General features: G+C 51.0%; 1 protein-coding gene across 5 annotated transcripts in view; it reads right to left on the reverse strand.

Annotated features, from left to right (window-relative positions):
* Positions 1 to 514: 514 nt before the first annotated feature.
* HNF4A (hepatocyte nuclear factor 4 alpha) overlaps positions 515 to 19,480 on the reverse strand; it is a 39,158-nt gene continuing 20,192 nt past the window's right edge. For 2 of the 5 annotated variants that reach the window (XM_047854670.1, XM_047854666.1), the window contains exons 4-10: positions 15,875 to 15,981; positions 15,003 to 15,158; positions 11,557 to 11,644; positions 10,251 to 10,406; positions 7,392 to 7,658; positions 4,737 to 4,889; positions 515 to 3,645 (exon numbers count right to left, since the gene is read on the reverse strand). In XM_047854670.1, coding sequence (XP_047710626.1) covers positions 3,503 to 3,645; positions 4,737 to 4,889; positions 7,392 to 7,658; positions 10,251 to 10,406; positions 11,557 to 11,644; positions 15,003 to 15,158; positions 15,875 to 15,981 — 1,070 coding nt within the window. In that variant the 3' untranslated portion in view covers positions 515 to 3,502. The remainder of the gene's footprint in view (positions 3,646 to 4,736; positions 4,890 to 7,391; positions 7,659 to 10,250; positions 10,407 to 11,556; positions 11,645 to 15,002; positions 15,159 to 15,874; positions 15,982 to 19,480) is intronic. The other 3 variants (XM_047854669.1, XM_047854667.1, XM_047854668.1) reach the window with 3 other exon arrangements.

Here is a 19,480-nt window from a genome sequence, read left to right on the forward strand (position 1 = left end):
TATCTTTCTCTGATTGACTAATTTTACTTAGCATAATGCATTCTAGCTCCATCCACGTCATTGCAAATGGCAAGATTTCATTCTTTTTGATGGCTGAGTAATATTCCATTTCATGGAATATGTAATGAAATCTTACCATTTGCAATGACATATATGTATATGTCATATATATGTCATATACATGTATAACATATATGACACACATATATAACATATGTCATATATGTGTGTGTGTGTGTGTATATATATATATATCTCACATCTTCTTTATCCATTCATTGGTTGTTGGACATTTAGGCTCTCTCCATAGTTTGGCTATTGTTGACAATGCTAACTTGCTTATCTCTTGATGTGAGATTAAAAATCAATAATGTAAAAAAAAAAGCACTAATATATTTAAAAACATTTTGCATATCATAAAGAACTCTCTGACTATTCTCATCCTTATTTCTAACACCCGAAAAGGTAGAAAGGACACCCATCCAAGGACTTAGAAAACATACGCGCCATTTATTTTGCTTTATAAACTTTTGTTAAAACACATAAGAGTAAGAAATGTTTTTTTGCTTCTCTGCCCCATCGGGCGGCAGAGTGACAGGGGCTCAGGTGTCAGCACAGGGGCTGGTGGCATTCACACCCACAGGAAGCAGCCCGCTTCCAGTATTGCTTGATGTGAATTTCACAATTCATCCCAATCAGGGCAAATCACAGAACAATTTGGCAAAAGCAATTGGCTTGGTCATCACAAAAATCTAGGAGCGTCCATTTCCCACCCTCTCCTCTGTCTACTCTGTGGGGAGTCATGCAGATTCTGGAAGCTTCTGAGAGCTGCCTGGAGAAGAGGCTGTCTCAGGGGAGGAACTGCAGGGTCCATGCTTGCCCTCCCAACCCTTGTTTATTTAGTCCTTCAGATTTCATTGTTTAGGACCAGAACTCAAGTGGCAGAGAAGAAGAGGGAGAGAGGGAGAGGGGGGGACAGAGAGAGAGAGAGAGGGATTTTCCAATGCCATGTCCTCAGAATCAGAAAAGCAAACTGCTCTTTGTTTTGTGCTTCCCACGTTACAATAAAATTATTTAAATGGAATGGATTTCTCCTGCTGGCAGGGTTAATTGGGGCTAAGGACTGAACCCCTGACCCAGAAGATTTTGCTACTATTAAAAGCCACTGCTACTCCAACTCCATCCTGTGGAAAACTCTTAACTCGATTCACTCCTATGACAGAGGCCCGAGCGACTTTGGGGGGCAGAGGAGCAAAGAGTGGGAATGACCGCAATGACAGAATAGTTCCAGCTTCCTCACCTTGTCCCAGATGAGTCTGAGCTCCCTGGCTGGAATTTCTGGGGACCCAGAGAGGGGCTTGGGAAGACTTGAGAGCTCTGAGTGGGGAGCAGTCTCTCTGGCACCAGGGACTTGGCTTGGTGGCTTGGGTAGGCTGCTCCTGGGACCACTGGAGATGTAGAGGTTTCCCTTGGACATATTGCCCTCGAACCCCTCATGCCTCTTTCACAAAAAGGAGCCATCACCAGTGGTGGAATCTGGGGGCACTGGAGTCCTGCCCCCCCATCCACTCAGAAGGGTCAGCCTGGGGTGGGGTAGGTAGCCAGTCTAACTGTTCACTCTCCTACCTAAGCACAGTGCCAGCCACAGGACCCATCTCTTTCATTCCCACTGGCTTAGTGGCATTTTGCAGAATTTTCCCAAAGCCTCCAAAATTCCACATGACATGCTGACTGTTCCATCTTGGGGCTTAATGTTTCTCAAATGTGCTCAAACCCAGGCCTTCTCATCCCTCCCTTGAACCACCCCCAAACCATCCTGCTCCCAGATGGCCAGGCCATATTGGTCCATCTCCCAAGAGCCAGACCCCTGACACCCGCCCTGGACTTGGGGAGTGAGGAGAGAAAAGGAGTCCAACAATTATAACTTCTCCTTTTCATCAGCAAACAGGATGCTGGACCCTGATTAGATATTAGTGTAGCTCCAAGCCAATCTTAGTCCTGGGCATTGGTGGGGCCCCTGGGAAGAATAAGACTTTGGCTTCTGAGGCTGGCGACAGGGGCAGGAAGCCCCTCAAACTGGATCATGGGGAGGACAGAAGGGCCCTTTTAGTCACCGTGGTCAAGAGCTCCTGTTCTGATCCAGGAAGATACAAGATCAAATCCTGACTCAGCCATTTACTAACTGTGGGTTCCAGAAAAGTCACTTAACCACTTAGATCTCAATTTCATCTTCGGTAACGATGAAAGAGACGATGCATGTGCTGCACTTAACACAGCGCCAGGAATGAGGCAGAGTCTGAGACGGGCCCTGGGGGGGCAATTCCTCCCTGACACCCTTCTGAGCCACGTGCACCCATCCATCTTCACCGCCGTCTCCAGGTGTCTTCCCTCTCACCTGCATTACATGCATCACCAGCCCCCATCTGGCCTGCCCGCTCCCTCCCGACCCGCCACACATCCTCCCAGCTAGTCATGGCCGAGGAGCCCACGTCTCAGTGCCTCAGTCTGGGGTTCAAGGCCCCCAGGCTTCTCCAGACAGCTCAGTCTTTTCATTGCCTTCCCCCCACGCCCTTCTTCTGACCTGAGTCCTCGCCCAGACTGTTTGCCCTACTTTGGAATGCTGTGTCTCACCTGCTCCACTAGCTGAAATCCAGCCCTTCCTTAAAGGCCTAATGCAGTCTGCCCCTTTCTTGGTGCTTTCTCTGGCCACCCTAGTCCCTCCAAGTTCCTGTTGCAGTTGCCCACCTTGGATTGTCCTCTCGGTGTTGACAGGCTGTAGGGAGCATCACCCCCATATCCACCCAAGTCCCAAAGAAGGGAAGAGCCATGGGTTACAGGTGGAATGGTGTCTTCCTTCTCAACAGTCTCCTACACTGTGCCTAGCCCAGCTAGTGCTTTAGAAATGCTCCTGGGATGACCGGGTGGTTGTCTGCAAGTCTTCTTCAGCCTCTGGAGAGGTGGCTGTGGAGAAATTAGCATGGCTGAGGTGGGTGACGGTGGCAAGTGGAGAGGAGCGTTGCAGGCAGGGGCAGCAAGACAGGGAGGGATCAGAGACCCCAATCTGACCCAGCCTTGAAGGGTTTTGTGTCTGGGCACTAGGAAAGTACTTGGAGAGAAGTACCAGTCTGAGGGGAAAGGGAGCTAGCTATGTCCAAGCAAGGTCCCATGTCATCTCCAGAGAGTTGTCCTTTGGGGGTGAAGAAGTTGGGGTTAGGTATGATGAAGGGGAAGGCAGTGGCTTTGGCAAGAGAAGAGTTGTCCAAGGCAACAGAGGATTTTCCAGCTGGGGTCTCCCCAAGTCAAAGCCCCATCATCCAGAGCAGGGGGTGGAGGGTAGCAATGGGATGTGGCCCGCAGCCCAAGTTCTTGGGCCCTTCGCCCTTTCCATTGCTGCCCTGAGACTGGCCTTGTTGTCACGGCTTCCTTCACTGTGAACAAGTGACCACCGGGGCTCTCTGAGGGGGCTGGGGGGCCGGCAGAGCCCCCGACCCCCAGCGGCTTGCTAGATGACTTCCTGCTTGGTGATGGTCGGCTGGGGGATGGCGGAGGGGGGCTTGACAATCGTGGCGATCGCTCCTGGCAGGAGCTTGTAGGGCTCAGACGCTGAGCCACCTGGTGGTGAGGGCTGTGGAGTCTCAGGGGTGGCTGGAAGGACAGAGAGACAGACAGGGGCTGCTGAGAATTCCAGCCCTTTAGGGAATAAATGAAGACTCCTGAGTAGGTTCTTCCCCCACTCTGAGACATAGTTCCCTCTTCTATAAAATGAGAGAATTAAACTAGATAATCTCTAAGGTCTCTTAAAATTCAAACCTTCTGAGTTCCAGATCATGAAGTCTAAGTATGGTGAGTCTGGGAGGCTGCAGATGGGCCAGGTGTGGTCAGAGCCTTTTGCCTAGGTCCTACCAACACCCATCTCCTCCACCATTTAACATGGAGATCTGGGCTGCTTCTCCCAGACCAGAGCCCAAGTCTGACTTTGTTTGAGGACAATGGGGCATGTGACAGTAATATCCTTTCTTGGAGAGAAGGGATAACAGTTGATGAGACCCAAGGGTCTGGCCAACTGGCTCAAAAAATACTATTTATTTGATATTTAGGTAGATGGATAATGGAAACTAATTGGCCTCACAGCATCACACATTTGGAAGTTAACTTTGACCATGACCCACTTGGCCAACTTTATTCAATGGACAACTTTCCCAAAGAACAATCTCAATGAAATGCAATCTCATTTTAGCGGACGACCTCCTCATCACAATGATAATCTTACTTTTTGAAGAACTTTGTCCACTGACAAACTCACACTTCTGAGATTTCACCTCAGAATGAAATATATGTATATATGGCCCCCAGTGGACATCCCCACCCAAGGAGTAGTCTCATCCAATTGTATAATGGCTAGTCTTACCTACTGGGCAGTCTTACTTCAAAGAACAATGTTACCTGATGGGCAACATCACCTAATGGAATTCTTGCCCCGACGGACATATTCATCCAATGGATCCCTCATCCCAAGGACAGCTTCATTCAATAAAGGCTATTAATTACCTTGCTGAGTAAAGGACCTCACTGAAAAAAACAGCCTTAAAAAAAGGCCAGTCTCACTCCTCACTCCTTACCCCAGAGCACAGAGAACTGCTGTATCCCAGTTCCCATCTTCTAGACCCATCCTTCTCCTGGCTCCCCCCTTGGGCCCCCAACCCCATCCCTTGCTGGGTAGAGCTCAAGTTGCCCACCTGCCTGCCCCCTGGGTCGGGGCCACTCACACATCTGTCCATTGCTGAGGTGAGAGGGCATTGTGTTGGCAACAATGACGTTCGTGCCCATGTGTTCCTGCATCAGGTGAGGGTGCAGGGGATGATGGGCATGAGGTGCATCACTGGAGGATCCTGCAGGTAAAGAGGGGACTCAATCAGGATGGAGAGTCTGAGATAAAGACCATGGTCCTTGAGGTACATCTTCAGGTGTGGCCAATAAACCTGTTCATTCAATACTGACATTGCCTGTTGGCTACCTATTTCTGGATTAGTAAGCTGGGGCTTACCACTCCTATCCATAGGTTTCATGAGGGTACCGAGAAGACCCAACAAACCAAGAGAACAGAAGTTGAAAGAAAGAAGGAGCGTGTAAGGAAGCTGTGAGATCAAAATATTATAATGAATAGTGTATTGATTGACTATTAAGATAAGAGATTTAACCAATAGCCCTCAAATCTCCTTGGCATGCAAGTCCTTCAAGAATTTGGTGCCAACTCACCTTTAGCCTTGTCCCCCCGATAGCCTCTGCTTCAGCCAAACCTACTTATGGCACCTGAGTGTTCCCTATACTTCCCTATTTCTATGCTTTTGCTCTTATAATACCATATAAGGTATAGGTTGGTTTGGTAATGGCTGTGGTCACTGGTGTGACAATGGTGGGATTTTAGGGCTTGCAAGAGACCTCTAAAGTATACTGTTTCCATGATAGCTATCAATTATTGAGCATCTAATATGTGCCAGGTACTGTTTCACAGCACTTTTCATGTTTAAAATAATTTAACCCTCATCACAGTCCTATAAGGTGGATATCATTATCATTATTGTCCCATTCTATAACCAGATGAGATTACAGGGCCCAGAGATGAGATTACAGGGCCCTGTTATCTCCCAACAGAGCACAAGCTCCATCTTGATCCTATTTTTTTTTTTAAGATTTTATTTTTAAGTGATCTCTACACCCAACATGGGGCTCAAGATCACAACTCCAAGATCAAGAGTCATAGGCTCTGCCGACCAAGTCGGTCAGGTGCCCCTGTCCTGACCCGGATCTCGATGACACTCGATCCATAATTCACAGGGTCAAAGTGAAAATGAAATGAGTTATCATCTGACAGTAGTTCTCAACTGGGGGAGATCTGGGGCCCTTAGGGGACATTTGATAATATCTTAAGATGTTTTTGGCTGTGCTGCTGAGGAGTGCTACTGGCATCTCATGGGTAGCGAGGCCAGGGATGTGGCCGAACAGGGTACACAACAGCCCCCACAAAAAAGAATGATCCAGTCCCAAATATAGGCCCAGGTGGCCCTTGGCCAAGCCATCACTAGTAACCACATCACTTCCAAAATCCTGAGTTCAAGCACCCTCACTCAGATCCTGCTTCCTAGCCTCCCAGCCCACTTCCTCTTGTACCATCACTGCAAAAACTCTTCAACCCGGCTAAATCTGTCAATTCACTGATGCCCACTTTTCAGTATCTATCACCATGGCCCCTACCTGCTGGAGCACCACGAAGCTGTCTTCCCTCCAGAGCTTTGCACTTGTGCTTGAGCAACAGACTCAATCAAACATGCAACTTCCTCCTGATAATTCCCCTTGGATATCTACAGTCATCTCCAGCTTTGTTGAAGTCTAAACAGTCTCTTGGCTCGTCTCTCACTGCTGCTACCATCCCAGCCTCAACCTGCTTTTCCCCTGGCTTCCTCATCTCAGTAAGTTATTCCATGAGTGCCCCTGTCACTCAAAGCAAACATGTGGGTTTCATCTTTGTTTCTTCCCTTCCCTCGCTTCCCAAATCCGGTCAATCAGCAAATCCTGTGCGTTCTTCCAGTCATGCCTTCGTCCCAGCTTTCACTGTCCTACTCCGGCCTGGAGACAAGTAATGGTTAGGGGTCTCCTGCCTCCACTGTGCCACCCCTGGAATGTACTTTCTACCTAGCAACCAGAGTAGTTTGCTAAAAAGAGTAGTCTGATGTTCACTCCTCTGCAATGAAAATGAAATCCAAATTTCTGACCGTGACCTACAAGACCGCATGTTGCCGATTTGGTGTCTGCCCATATCAGTTTTCATCTCATGACCTTATCCTTCTTTCTCGAACACACGAACCTCTCCTGCCTCAGGGCTTTTGCATGAGTTACTTCCGCTGGGAATGCTTTTCTTTTGGCTTTTAAATGTTCTATTTCCTTTCATCCATTGGGTTTTAGCTCAAAAGTCCCACTTCAGAGAAGTCTGTCTCTGTTGGACAACCTACCAAAATAGACCCCTTTCCAGTTACACTCTATCATATTACCTGCTTATTTCAAAATCTCTAGCTATCCTTTGGTTATTGTCAGTTTCCATGAGCCTTTATGCACGCACACACACACACACACACACACACACACGCATTCACACGCAACCTCCAGAAGGGCAGAGCTCTTGTTCTCTGCTGAATCTCCAGCACTTACAACCGTGACTGGCACACACTAGGTTCCCAGTGCCTGAATAAATGGACCGTTGGTCCCATTTTTCTGATGAGGAAACTGAGGCTTAGGTAGGTTAAGGGATGTGGCCAAGGCCACAGAGGGAGGAGTTGATGGAGCTGAGAGGTGGGGCCTAGGTATGAAGCTTATCTTTTGCCAGGGGGCCCGCCCACCTCTCAGCCCCTCCTGGGCCTGGCACGGACCTCCCAGCAGCATCTCCTGCAGCAGGTTGTCGATCTTGGCCATGCCGAAGAGCTTGATGAACTGGATCTGCTCGATCATCTGCCAGGTGATGCTCTGCAGGGTGGGCAGCAGTAGCAACAGCTCGCCGAAGCGGCCACGCGAGTCATACTGGCGGTCATTGATGTAGTCCTCCAGGCTCACCTGCACCTGGGAGCGCAGCCGCTTGATCTTGCCCGGGTCGCTCAGCCCCTTGGCGTCTGCAACGGGGAGGGCACAGGTGAGGGAGGGCAGGGGGGCCCAGTCGGAGCCTCTGGGGAGCCGAGATCCAGCTCTCCCCTGACTCCTGGGGCCCTGAGAGCAGGTCTTGAGGCCCAAGGTCACCTAGGGAGTCCTTAGCCGTGCTAGGACAGGTTTTGGGGTCCTCAGGAACCAGGGTACACTAGCACATCTGTAGCTTCCTGGACGGAGGCAGAAAAGCATTTCTGTCACATTTCCTGAGATGCAGAACCAGGAGATGGGGGTGGGGGGTGGGAGGAGTAGGACTTCAAGAACTTACCCACGAGGGCACCAAGCAACCTCCTCATTACACATGGGGAAATGAGGCAGAGAGCAGGGAAAGGACTTGGCCCATGTCATACATCCAATTGTTAGTAGATCCATGATGGGGACTTGGGGCTCCTGATCAGCATTGAGGTCCCACTGACCAGACCTCAACTCATGCTGCTCCCACTGCCTTAGAAGAGTCTCCCTGTTTCCCTGCTCCCTTGCCTGTGTCATCCTGGGGTCTCAGCTTAGGTTCCACCTCCTCCAGGAAGCCTTCTCCATTCCACCCTCCCAAGCCTGCTTTATGAGTGTCCATCATATCCCAGATTTCTGTGGCTTTTCTGTTGCTAGTGGCCACACGGGATGTAACTGTCTCTTCCACCAGACTATGAGCTCTGGGTGGGCAAGCATGTCTTGTTTGTTGTTTTAAATTTTTTAAATGCTTATTTATTTTTGAGAGAGAGAGAGAGAGAGAGAGAGAGAGAGAGAGAGAGAGTGTGTGTGTAAGGCAGGGGACGGACAGAGAACAAGGGAGACAGAGGTCTGAAGCAGGCTCTGCATTGACAGCACAGAGCCCAATGTGAGGCTTGAACTCACAAACCGTGAGATCATGACCTGAGCGGAAGTCAGACACTTAACTGACTGAGCCACCCAGGAGCCCCTTGTTTGTCATTTTAAATCCACTACCTAGCACCATGCATGGTCAATATTTGTTGAATAGGTAACTCGATGAAGGGATGGGTAGATGGATGGAAGGATGAATGAATGAAAAAAAAAATCAATGGATAAATTCTAGATCCTTAACCTAGAAGGGGATTCAAATGGTTGTCCAAGAGTTAAATTCAACCTTTATGGAAGTAATGCATTTATCACTCTTTAATGCAAAAGTAAGTTGCAGATAGAGAATTTCACTCACATTTCCATTCCAGGGCTCACTCCACTGAGCCACATTTGTGCATTCCTTCATTCAGTCAACAAACATTTATGGAGCATCACCTACATGCCAGGCCCTATACTAGGTCACCTGGCCCTCCAAGCCAGGTTGCTTACCCTGACTCAGCATCAATAATCCCATCTTATTGAGCAATTACTACCTGTCCAGCTCTGTGCTGAGCACTGCAGAGGATAAGCCTGGGCCAGGTGCTCAAGGAAACTAGAACCAGAAGTCTTACCCTTCAAGAAATGGGGAAGAGTGTGCAGTAGGTAAGAATATAGGTTTGAGTGCTAGATAGTCTGAAGTTCAAATCCAAGCTCTGCCATCTCCTGGTTGTGTAACCTTGGCCAAATTAGCCAATCTCCCTATGCCTCAGTTTCCTTATCTGCAAAATGGAGATAATAACAATTCCTACCTCAGAGGTACCGTGTTGCAAGCAAGAAGTGGCATAATCCACATCAAGTCTTTAGAATGGTGCCTTAGTGAGCATTCCAGAAACTGTGGTCATCTTCCTCTTCGTTACCGTTATTACTGGAGGTGATCTCCATGTTGGTGGGGTCTAGCACTAAGGGCAGTGGGCAATGCCTGGGCACATGGTGGGTCCCCTCTAACATGTAAGGAGGTAAGTTAGCAAGCAAGCCTTTGAAGTCCAGGCATCTTGATATGGTAAAATGAAATCGGGCTTTGCACAAAGACATAACTATAAGGACATTCTGTAAAAATGCAGGTGGAAAGTCAGTAGATGGGATGGGGAGAGGAGAGCCAACAACATTGTAAAGATAATCAGCAGACACCAGACTAGCCCTGAAAATATAGGAAGAAGATGGGAGAGAGAAGACGGAATGGCGAAAGGGAACAGTGAGATCCTCCACGAGTGTAGGAGGGCAACTGTGATCGGAAACAGCTACATCAGGAAGGAGAAGGCTTAGCATTTTATTTAGAGCCAGAAGAAACAGTTAAAAGAATCAGAGATGATGCCCCCCGGGAAGGAGGCTTTAGCAGGGAATGTGGAGTGGGGCGACTATTTGAATTTAAATGCGTGCAGATATTATTTTGGTAAAAACGTTTCAGGGAAAGAGAAAAGATGAAAGGAAAGAAAAGAAGGAAGGGAGGAGGTAGGGAGAGGAGGAAGGGAGGAGGGGACAGAAGGGAAAGGAGAAAAAGGACAGAACCAAGCCCCTGGAGCCCATGTGCCTTGTCAAGGCACATCAGCTCTCTGAACCTGGTTTTCCTCGTCTGGGAAACAGCGAATGCAAACAGCCTCTCCCAGTTGTTGTCCTGCAGAGGGAGGCTGTGAATGTAGGGCACACCACAGGAGAAGTGTGACAGAGGGTCTGCAGCATCGGGGGCGGGAGGGAGGGGCGGACTGTACCTGGGTCAAAGAAGATGATGGCTTTGAGGCAGGCATACTCATTGTCATCTATCTGCAGCTCCTGGAAGGGCAGCACCAGCTCGTCGAGGATGCGCACGGACACCCGGCTCATCTCTGCCAGCTCCGGGCAGTGCCGAGGGACGATGTAGTCATTGCCTGGGTGGGTTGGGAAGGAAAGGGGATCAGGACACCCCCTTGGGTGTACCCTTCTCCCCAGCTTTGCATAGGCCCTGTCCTTTGCAGCTGCAATGCAACTGGTGCCCATGGGAGAAGGCCCCATGGGGATTATCACGCCCATTTCACAGATGAAGAAATGGAGGCCCAGATGAAAGGAATGAATTGCTTGAAGTCATCGGACTGGGCCTGGAGCCTGGCTTTCTAGGAGCCTTTCACATCACCCGTGCTCCATTCTCTGACATGACCCGTAAGAGTAGTGACATTCGAGGGCCACTTAGGAGGCAACAACACATCAAGGTTAAGGGCCCAGATTCTAGAACTAGACTGCCTGGGGTTGAAATCCAGTTCCACCACGAACTAACCATATATATTTGGATAAATTACTTTCTGTGCTTCAGTTTTTTTTCATCTGCAAAATGGGGATAAATAACAGAGCCTACCTCCTAGGGTCGTTGTATTAAAGGAGTAGTGTTTGTAAAGAGTTAAGACTAGGATCTGGCCCATAGTGTGATCTATACGAGCATCTAAAATAATAAATAAACACACCATGGGAGCAGACGTGACACAGGCCAAGGTTTGTGCCATTCCTGCCTGCGTCTTGCCCCTGCTCCAGAAAGCACATCAGAGTGCAAGGGCAATTCCAGGGATAACCCCTACTGTGCTCTAACTTTAACCTTGGAGACCTTCCTTGCCTGGTGTCCACACTTCTTGCATCTGAGTAGAGGATCCAGATGGGAACACTGGGAAAAGTCTATTCCTTTTTTTTTTTTTTTTTTTAATGTTTACTTATTTATTTTGAGAGAGAGAGAGAGAGAGAGAGAGCACGAGAGCAAGCAAGCAGGGGAGGGGCAGAAAGGGAGGAAGAGAGAGAATCCCAAGCAAGGCTCCACACTGTCAGTGCAGAGCCTGACATGGGGCTCAATCTCACAAACCTTGAGATCATGACCTGAGCCAAGATCAAGAGTCAAACGCTTAACCGACTGAGCCACCCAGGTGCCCTGGGAAGAGGCTACTCTTGATCTTTCTCCCTTGCCCCTGCATGCCACCTTGGAAGTCTCCTGTGCCTGGGTGCATTCCATACTAGGCATGCCCTCCGCAGAGCCCTGGCTGGGGCAGGCAGCCTGCTTACCTAGAAGCAGAACGTCCTTGAACACCATGGATCGCTTGGTGGCTCCAAGCAGCAGGTGCTCACCGGCGTGGGCTCTGAGCAGGGCCACCTGGAAGAGAAAAGGGATGGTGTCTGGCCGTGGTACTCCTGAAAAGCTGTCTGCACCCCCTGGAAAGTTGCTCCTAGCTGTCTGCACCCCCTGGAAAGTTGCTCCTAGCCAACTCAGTGACCCTGGGAAAGCTGGCTTAATGCTTCCCTTGCCTTTACCTGCCTGAACTACAATAAAAGGGCTTCAGAAAGCTGTCGCCTTCCTCCCACAACGGAGAAAACCTGGAAAAGGTACAACAGGAACCTGGAAGGGAAGAGAACATGCACTCAGAGCTAGGAGGCCAGATGCGAACTTTATCTTTGAACTACTGTGGCCTTGGGCAAGCTGCCTCTTCCCTCTGGGCCTTGTTTCTGTGCCTGATGAAACTTAACAACATTCTGGGTGTTTTTGTTTTTGTTTTTGCAGCAGAGTTTCATCAGACTCTCAAGAGGGTCTATGAGCCAGGAAGTTCTAAAACCATAGGTCCTGAACTCCTACCCGTGGACCAGCTATAGAAGATTATGAAGAGTATTTTGTAAAATGCAGATTCTTAGGCTCTACTCCCAGAGATTCTGAGTCTGTAAAAGTGGGCCCAAGGATCTGTATTTAACAAGCTTCCCAGTGATTCTGATGTGCAATCGTGTTTGGGAAATCCCTACTCTGGAAGATCTCCAGGGTACCTGCTCACTTGACATTGTAAGATTCTAGGATTCTGAGAGTGAGTTCCAAGCATTTGGACATGGGTGTTGGTTCCCAAAGCAAAGGCGTGAGCACTGGTCCTTGGCAGGGGATGGGTTTGACATATTCCTTCCCTGCAGAGAAGACAAAGCAGCTTTGGAAGACTGAAGTCCGAGGCAGGGGCCTGGCCAGGAGGACACTGTCAGTCCTTTCCGAACCATCTGCTTTGGTGTTTATGTCAGGCCCAGAGGATGGGAAAAATGGCAACTGGTGAAAATAGTCACAGGCTGGTCACCTCAACGATCTTGTCTGCAAGGTTGGATTGGGGAATTTTGGAGACTTTTTTAGCAGGCTAAACTAGGACGCAAAAATGTTTTGATTGTTCCTTCTCTCATTTATCAAATGTTGAGTGCCTCCTAAGCGACAGACACTTCTTAGGAAGGAAGGACAAGACAGATGGAGGGAGGTGAGAGTCACGTGATAAAGAGATATGGGACAAGAGGGGCTACACTGGGTGGGGAGGGCAGAGAAATTCTAAGGAGGCGAAATTGTCTAGGGCATGGAAGGCAGCTGGCACACAATAAACCGTCAATAAATATTTATTTGAAAGAAGAAAGGAAGGAATGGGTGAAGGGATGAATGAATGAATGAATGAATGAGCAAATTAGTTAACTTCCTTTCTAGATCCAGCCCCTCCTGGGCAGCCACCAGCTCTTCTTCATCTATTCTCCCATGATCACACCTTATGAGGGTGACAAGAAAAGAGGAGAATGGTAAAGAGGCCTGCAGGTGAGTCCACATTCTACGACCAGGACAAAGGAGGCCAAGGATGCTTATTATCAAGCACCTCCCATTCTCGAGGTGCTGTGGAGGGCTTTCGCCACTGACCCCAGTGACTCTCAAACCGAGGGGGCAAGAGACCTGCAGTCAGATCCCAGCCCTGTGGCTGCCTTGCTCTGCGACCTGGGGCAGACCGCTTTCCCTCTCTAGACCTTAGCCCCTGTATTCAATGCTACCCAGCCTCCTGGGTTTCAATGGATTGGTGCCCAAAACAAATGAAGAAGCAAACAAACTTGGAAAGTGGCTCCTGGAGCAATGTTGACAGATTTGGGGTGTCCTTTGGAGGACAGTGTCCCCCAACTCTCCCACGTGTGTCCCAACTATCTTGGGCAAGATGGGCTCCTTATACACCATGAACGGGGAGCTGGGAGCCCTCCTGACATGGCAGCTATTCTGGGGGTGGGCAGGCAGGGGGTGCGGGGATGTTAATGATTGTCCTGCGTTGCTGGCCACCCATCACTGCTCTCTAAGAATGCTCTGAGCCCCAGCCAGGGAGGTTTGGGTGGGAAATTGAGGTTAACAATTGCTCAGCTTGGGGGTATCTTATTGCCCTGCTGAGCCCCTGGGAAGGAGCAGAAGGGATTAAACATTAATATAGACTCTCCAGCAGAGGAGACCAGGGCCAGCACATAAGGAACAGGGGTAAAGGCAGGGACAACTCGGCCAAGATCCCTGGCCTGTTATCCTTCCCAAAGTGGGGAGGGATCTATGGGACAGAGCATCCGATCCAGGTCCCAGTGTGAAGGTGAGGACCAGCCACACCAGTGTTTCCATAGTGTGTCGACCCTAGCATACAAATAGGTGCTCCAGGAGAGTCTGGCGGTCAGGGGAGTTTGAGAAGCCCTGGGTTTCACAAAGTTCAGTTTCACAAAGTTCAGTTCACAAAGTTCACTTCTCAGAAACTTTAATAGACTAACATACATTGCCAATGTTTTGTGCAAATGTGCACACTAGAGAAGCAAATGCACCAGGAGCTGAGGTCTGGGGCGCTGTCCACTGGTGCCCCTGAGCTCCCTCCCAGCTGAGAAGGTGACCCAGTCCAGCAACCCTTTCCCAGAAAGTGCAGAGGCCTAGGGGGTGCCTAGTCAGGAGCCATCATTTGCAATATCTCTGAAACTCACCTGTCCTCAGAAATGTACCCGTGCCTCCCTGGGACCTTTTCGGTATTCCAAAGAATGTACGTGGGAAATAAAATGCTGAGTGAAACCATCTTGGTGGGATACAAGAAAGTGACACTTAGGGAGGCCAGCTGCGGCCTGGGCACAATGGAGGTGCTCCATTACATGATCATTTCAAATAGTGACGTCTTTAATTTTTTATGAAGCAGATATTATAATTCCCACTTTACACATAAGAAAACTGAGGCTCAGAGAGAGGAAGCAATTTGCCCAAGATCACACAAAGCACCAGTCTTAGAGCCAGGGCTCAAGCTCAAATTTCCTGATCCCTGGCTCTGGGGCCCTGTCAACATGTCCCCAGGAGACCTGTCTCGTGCAGGAGTGCAGTGGCTAGAAGCCTGGACTTTGGAGCTTGCCTGCCAAAGCACACTTGCATGCACAGTGTTCTAATCCCAGCTGTGCTGGGTACTAGCTGTGTGACCTTGAGCAGGTTACTTAAGCTCTCTGTGCCCCAGTTTCATCACCTATAAGATGGGGATGATAATAGTACCTATCTCATAGGGCTGTTGGATGGATTAAATGAGTTAATATTTGTATAGTGATTTAAACAGCTCGAGACACACACGAGCACCATGTGTGTTTTGTTAAATAAAATCAAACCAGTCCAAGGCTATATCCCAGGTGGGCCAGCAGGATCTACCTGCCCAGTGCCCCCACTGCCCACAGACCATGTCTCCTCTCACCTGGTCATCCAGAGGGAGCTCGCAGAAAGCAGGAATGTACTTGGCCCACTCAACGAGCACCAGCAACTGCTCCTTCATGGACTCGCACACATCTGCGATGCTGGCGATCTTTTTCGCCCGAATGTCTCCGTTGATCCCGGAGACGGGGGAGGTGATCTGGGGGAAGAGAAGGAAAATGCTGAGGATGGCCAAGCCCTCCTACAGTCTCTGTCCTCTGCACAGAGCGCCCTCCCCCCAGATAGTTTCCAGGTCTGCAAAAGGGGAGATGGACTACAGATGCCTTCTAGGCTCCGGAGGAAGCTCAGAGGCAGGTGGAGAGCAGAAAGGATGCTGAAGAAGTCAGCTATGAGGGAGGAGGCCTCCCCCCAGGCCTTCACCTGCTGCCCAATTCCCAATGTCAGCTTCTTAGAACCCCAAGGAGACTCTCGGCCCTATAGGAGAAGCAGGGCAAAAATCATCATCCTCATCTGATGGGTAAAGAAACCAGCCCAGAGAGGTGCTGTGACTTGCCCAAGGTCACAGAGCAGGGGACGGGCTGAGCCCCAGTTTGCTAATCTGTCTGCTTGTGCACTAATCTGTTCTCTTAGGGCTCAGGTGATCTCAGGCCCTCATGACAGTAAACTCTGCTTGGCCTGCAGAATGCACGCATGCAAAGGGACGGACTAGAAAGTACCACAGTGTGCCAGACCCGAGTTTGAGTTCTGCCTTTGCTACTCAACTGGCTGTGTGACACTGGACTCGGTTTCCCTTCTGTGATATCCCAGGACCCTTCTAGCTGTTGCTTCAGGACCTGGCTGGAGAGGACAGGGGTGGAGGCGAGACCCCTCCTTGGTGTGGGGGATCCCCAGGTGGGTAGAGGGTCGTCCCGGTACCTGCTGGGACAGGACCTCGGCCTGCAACAATGCATTGATGGAGGGCAGGCTGCTGTCCTCGTAGCTTGATCGGCGAGTGCTGATCCGGTCCCGCTCATTTTGCACAGCTGGGAGGAGGAGAGAGCGATGAGGAGGGAGGCCAGGGATGGGGCGGAGGGGAGGGTGGTCCCCTGACTGCTGAGGAGCGGGTGAGGCGCGAGGGGAGAGAGCTCGACCCAGCAGGAGATACTGCAGGGCTGAACTGGAGTAAAGGAAACACGGTTGGAGGTGGGAATAGGAGGGAGCGTCCAGGGGGCAGAGCCCGGCTCAGCATGTGGGAATGAGGAGAGATGCATTCCAACCCAGCACGTGGGAGAAACTTCGAAGCACCAGAACTGCCCCCAACACAATGGGGTGCTGAGGGAGTGATCCACCTGTCCCTGGACGGATGCAACACAGTGATGCCTTGGAGAGGGTTTAAGATGGGTCTTGAGTATTGAAGAGGGGATCTGTCTAGATGACAGATGTTTAAGCTCTGTTTTGGAGAAGGGTCCCTTTTTTCCCAGATGAAAGTGGGTAAAAGAGGCAAAAAATGCCTCTGGGTGACACAGAGATGGCCCAGGGGTTCCTGAACACGGAGACGGAAGGCCTGGAAAAGGGGATCTGGAGGCCCCCACCTGCCTGGCACGTGCTCCAGGCTAACCTCAGAGACAGCAAGAAGCAGCCCTGGACCCCTCCCGTCCCACCGGTGCACTCTCCTCCAGGAACTCAGAGATCTGGGCCTCCACCTGCGGGGGCCCCCACACCTCCCTGCACATCCCCATCCGTGTCAGTCCCGGCGTAAGATTTAAGATGGACCTTCTGTTGCCCTGGCCGTCCCCTAGAGTCCAAGAGGCCTCACTGTGGAACGAGGCTTTGCTGAAGCTGGCAGGAGGGAGCACGAGGCGGCCGGAGACCTGGGTGGCTGTCTGGAATTTGCCACTTACTCTGTGTGCTGGTAGAAATCAAGTCCTCTCTTGGGGCCTCGGTTTCCCCATCTCTAAACTTTTTCCCTCCCAGACCCACTCCTCTTCAGTCTTGCCCACGTCAGGAATAGGCTAGTTTATTCTTCCTCTCCCAGCCTGGGAGTCCTCTCTTTATTTCACGGGCCGCCTCTGCTCACGCCCACGTGCTGTCCAGAATCCCCACAGAGTCCACGCACGCCCCCGCCCCCCCGCCCCCCGCTCCGGTCTGGACCCTGCTATGTCTTCCCTCGAGCAGCTCAGGCTCTCCTCCCTGGTCTCTTTGCTTTTGGCCTCGCCTTGACCGTCTGGGCACCTCGCAGAAGACGAGGGGATCCGCTAACACTGAACTCAGTCACAATCCCCCACTGCTCAAAACCAGTGATTCCCCAGCCCACGCGGAATGAAGCCACAACCCCTACCGTGGCCCCTCTTCTCGGGTCCCACTCCACCCGCTCTCGCTCAGCACCTCTGCCAAGGATTCTGACCCCACCCCCCAGCTTAGCCTCTTGACTTCTCGCCTGGTTCCGTGCCAACGTCACCTTTCCAGAGACACCCTCTCTGACCACCCTGCCCGACGTGGCATCCCTCCCTCATGCTCTGCCCTTTATTTACACTGCTTCACTTTTCTTTGGGGCCCTTATTGTAGAATCCTTTGTTCATTCTTTACTCTCTGTCCCTCAATGGGAAGGAAAGCTCCAGAACGCTAGCACTATGGTCCTGTTCGCTGCCGTAGCCCCAGTGACTAGAACGCAGCTTGGCACACAGTGGGTGCTCAGTACGTGTTTGTCAGGTGAATGCAACAAGTTCTGGTTCCCAGTTGGGCCCGATGCCCTCTCTCTCCGCGGGACCCCCACATTGCAGCCATCCAGCTTCCTCTCGATTTCACACAGTCTTGAAGTCGGAGAATGAAAATCAAAGAGTCTGAACGGAGCCCCGGAGTGGGTGGGGTATGACCGATGTCCCAGGTAAGAAATCTCTCCTGTGACCCACCTCCCGGGAGAGGACCGGCTCCTGGGACTGCTCCCCTGCACACGTGGCGGCCCTGCCCGCTGCCGACACCCCTCCCATGGCTGCCAGCGCCCGCACCCACCAGGGCGCCGAGTGGAGGCGGGCCCAATAAAAGGGCCGCTGTCAGCAGCTGCGGATTGGGCTCCTCAAGGTTAGCCGGTGTTATCAGTGCCCAGCGAGAGCTCAGTCACGGAATGATGTTTTCCAAATGTTTGCTCAGTATTAGCAGGGTCGGGGACCTAATGTAACTTCTATTGAATATTAACCGACCCGGCCAGAGGCAGAGAGGAGGATGAGCCTGTCTTCCCAGAGAACCCCTGGACGGGGCCCATGGGGGGCTGGGCTGGGGTTCTGAGGAAAGACCCATCAGACCACCCCGGCCCACCACCAACCTGTACCTGCTGCACCCACCCTTGGCCCAGCTTCCTGAGTGGGCTTCCGTCCAGGAGCTGGGTATTTGTCCTGGGTCTGCCAGTCAAGACCCAGGTAGGTGTTGTCTCAGGTTATAGGAGAGAATTCAAGACCTGCTGTTGGGCCCACTGACCCCCAGCTTTCTCCCCAGAGTCTTCGACCCTTCAAGGGAACCCACTTCTGGCCACCATGGAATAACCTCTGGCCAAGACTCACAGGCCTGTGGGATTTGGAGCCCTTCCCTGTGGTCAAGAGGAAGTTTCAGGAACCTAGACCAGAGAAGATGCCTCCAGGCTGAGCCTCCCAATGTCCATCCAGGGAGCTTGGTGTCTGCCCAGCTCAGGGGAGCCCAAGTTCTAGTCCTGACCCCACCCAATCATGTCACCTGTCTGGCTTGAATTTCCCCATCTGTAAAGTAGGGAGGGGGTAGATTTGACGCCCTTGCATACGCCCGGCCGGTCCGTAAATCCTGTGTTTGCAGCAAATGCTTTCCTGTCATCAGGGACCACTTTTGGGTTTCAATTCCTGAATCCTAAGGCCATCAAAGAAGAGAAATGAAAACTTGTCCCAAGTCTCTGGATCACGGAGGCTTCCACTGAGAATCTCTCTTGGCTTTGAGGACTTCCCAGCAGGCTGACAAGGGGTGTTGGGACTAGCAGACTTGGGTAGACCTGGTAATCCTCTTTCTTCCCAGAGCTTGACGGTGACAGCAACTGACTACTTTTCTGCCCTGGCCTAGTCTCGAAGCAACCAAGCTACTGCATGCATCATGATCTTCCGGTTGACCAAGGCATACAAATAAGCATCAACATCTACAGGCCAACACTCACCTGCCATCAGCCAATCTTCCCATCCTCCTGGCATAAAGCTGCCTTCCCTGAGCCATAAAGCACTGGCTATTTTCAAGGTTACGCCAAGGCAGAATGGCCTGGAACTCCCCTTCCCCTTCCAGGAGCCAGGACACGGGTCTGCTGTCTCCTTGGCAGCTCAAGGGGAGGACCAGGGAACAAACACACATGTCCCCATGGGGAGTGGTACATCAGTGAGTGTGTAGCTGGACTCACAGAGCTGGAAGGCACCATTATCACCTTCCGCACCTTATGGATGGGAAAACCAGAGTCCAGAAGGAATGCCCCTGGAGTGACACCCATGCCAACGCCTCTGGAGGTTTAGCAAGAGACACATATGAAGACTGAACACATGC

Source organism: Prionailurus viverrinus, chromosome A3 (genome assembly GCF_022837055.1).
Source record: "Prionailurus viverrinus isolate Anna chromosome A3, UM_Priviv_1.0, whole genome shotgun sequence".
In the NCBI taxonomy this organism is placed as follows: Eukaryota; Metazoa; Chordata; class Mammalia; order Carnivora; family Felidae; genus Prionailurus; species Prionailurus viverrinus.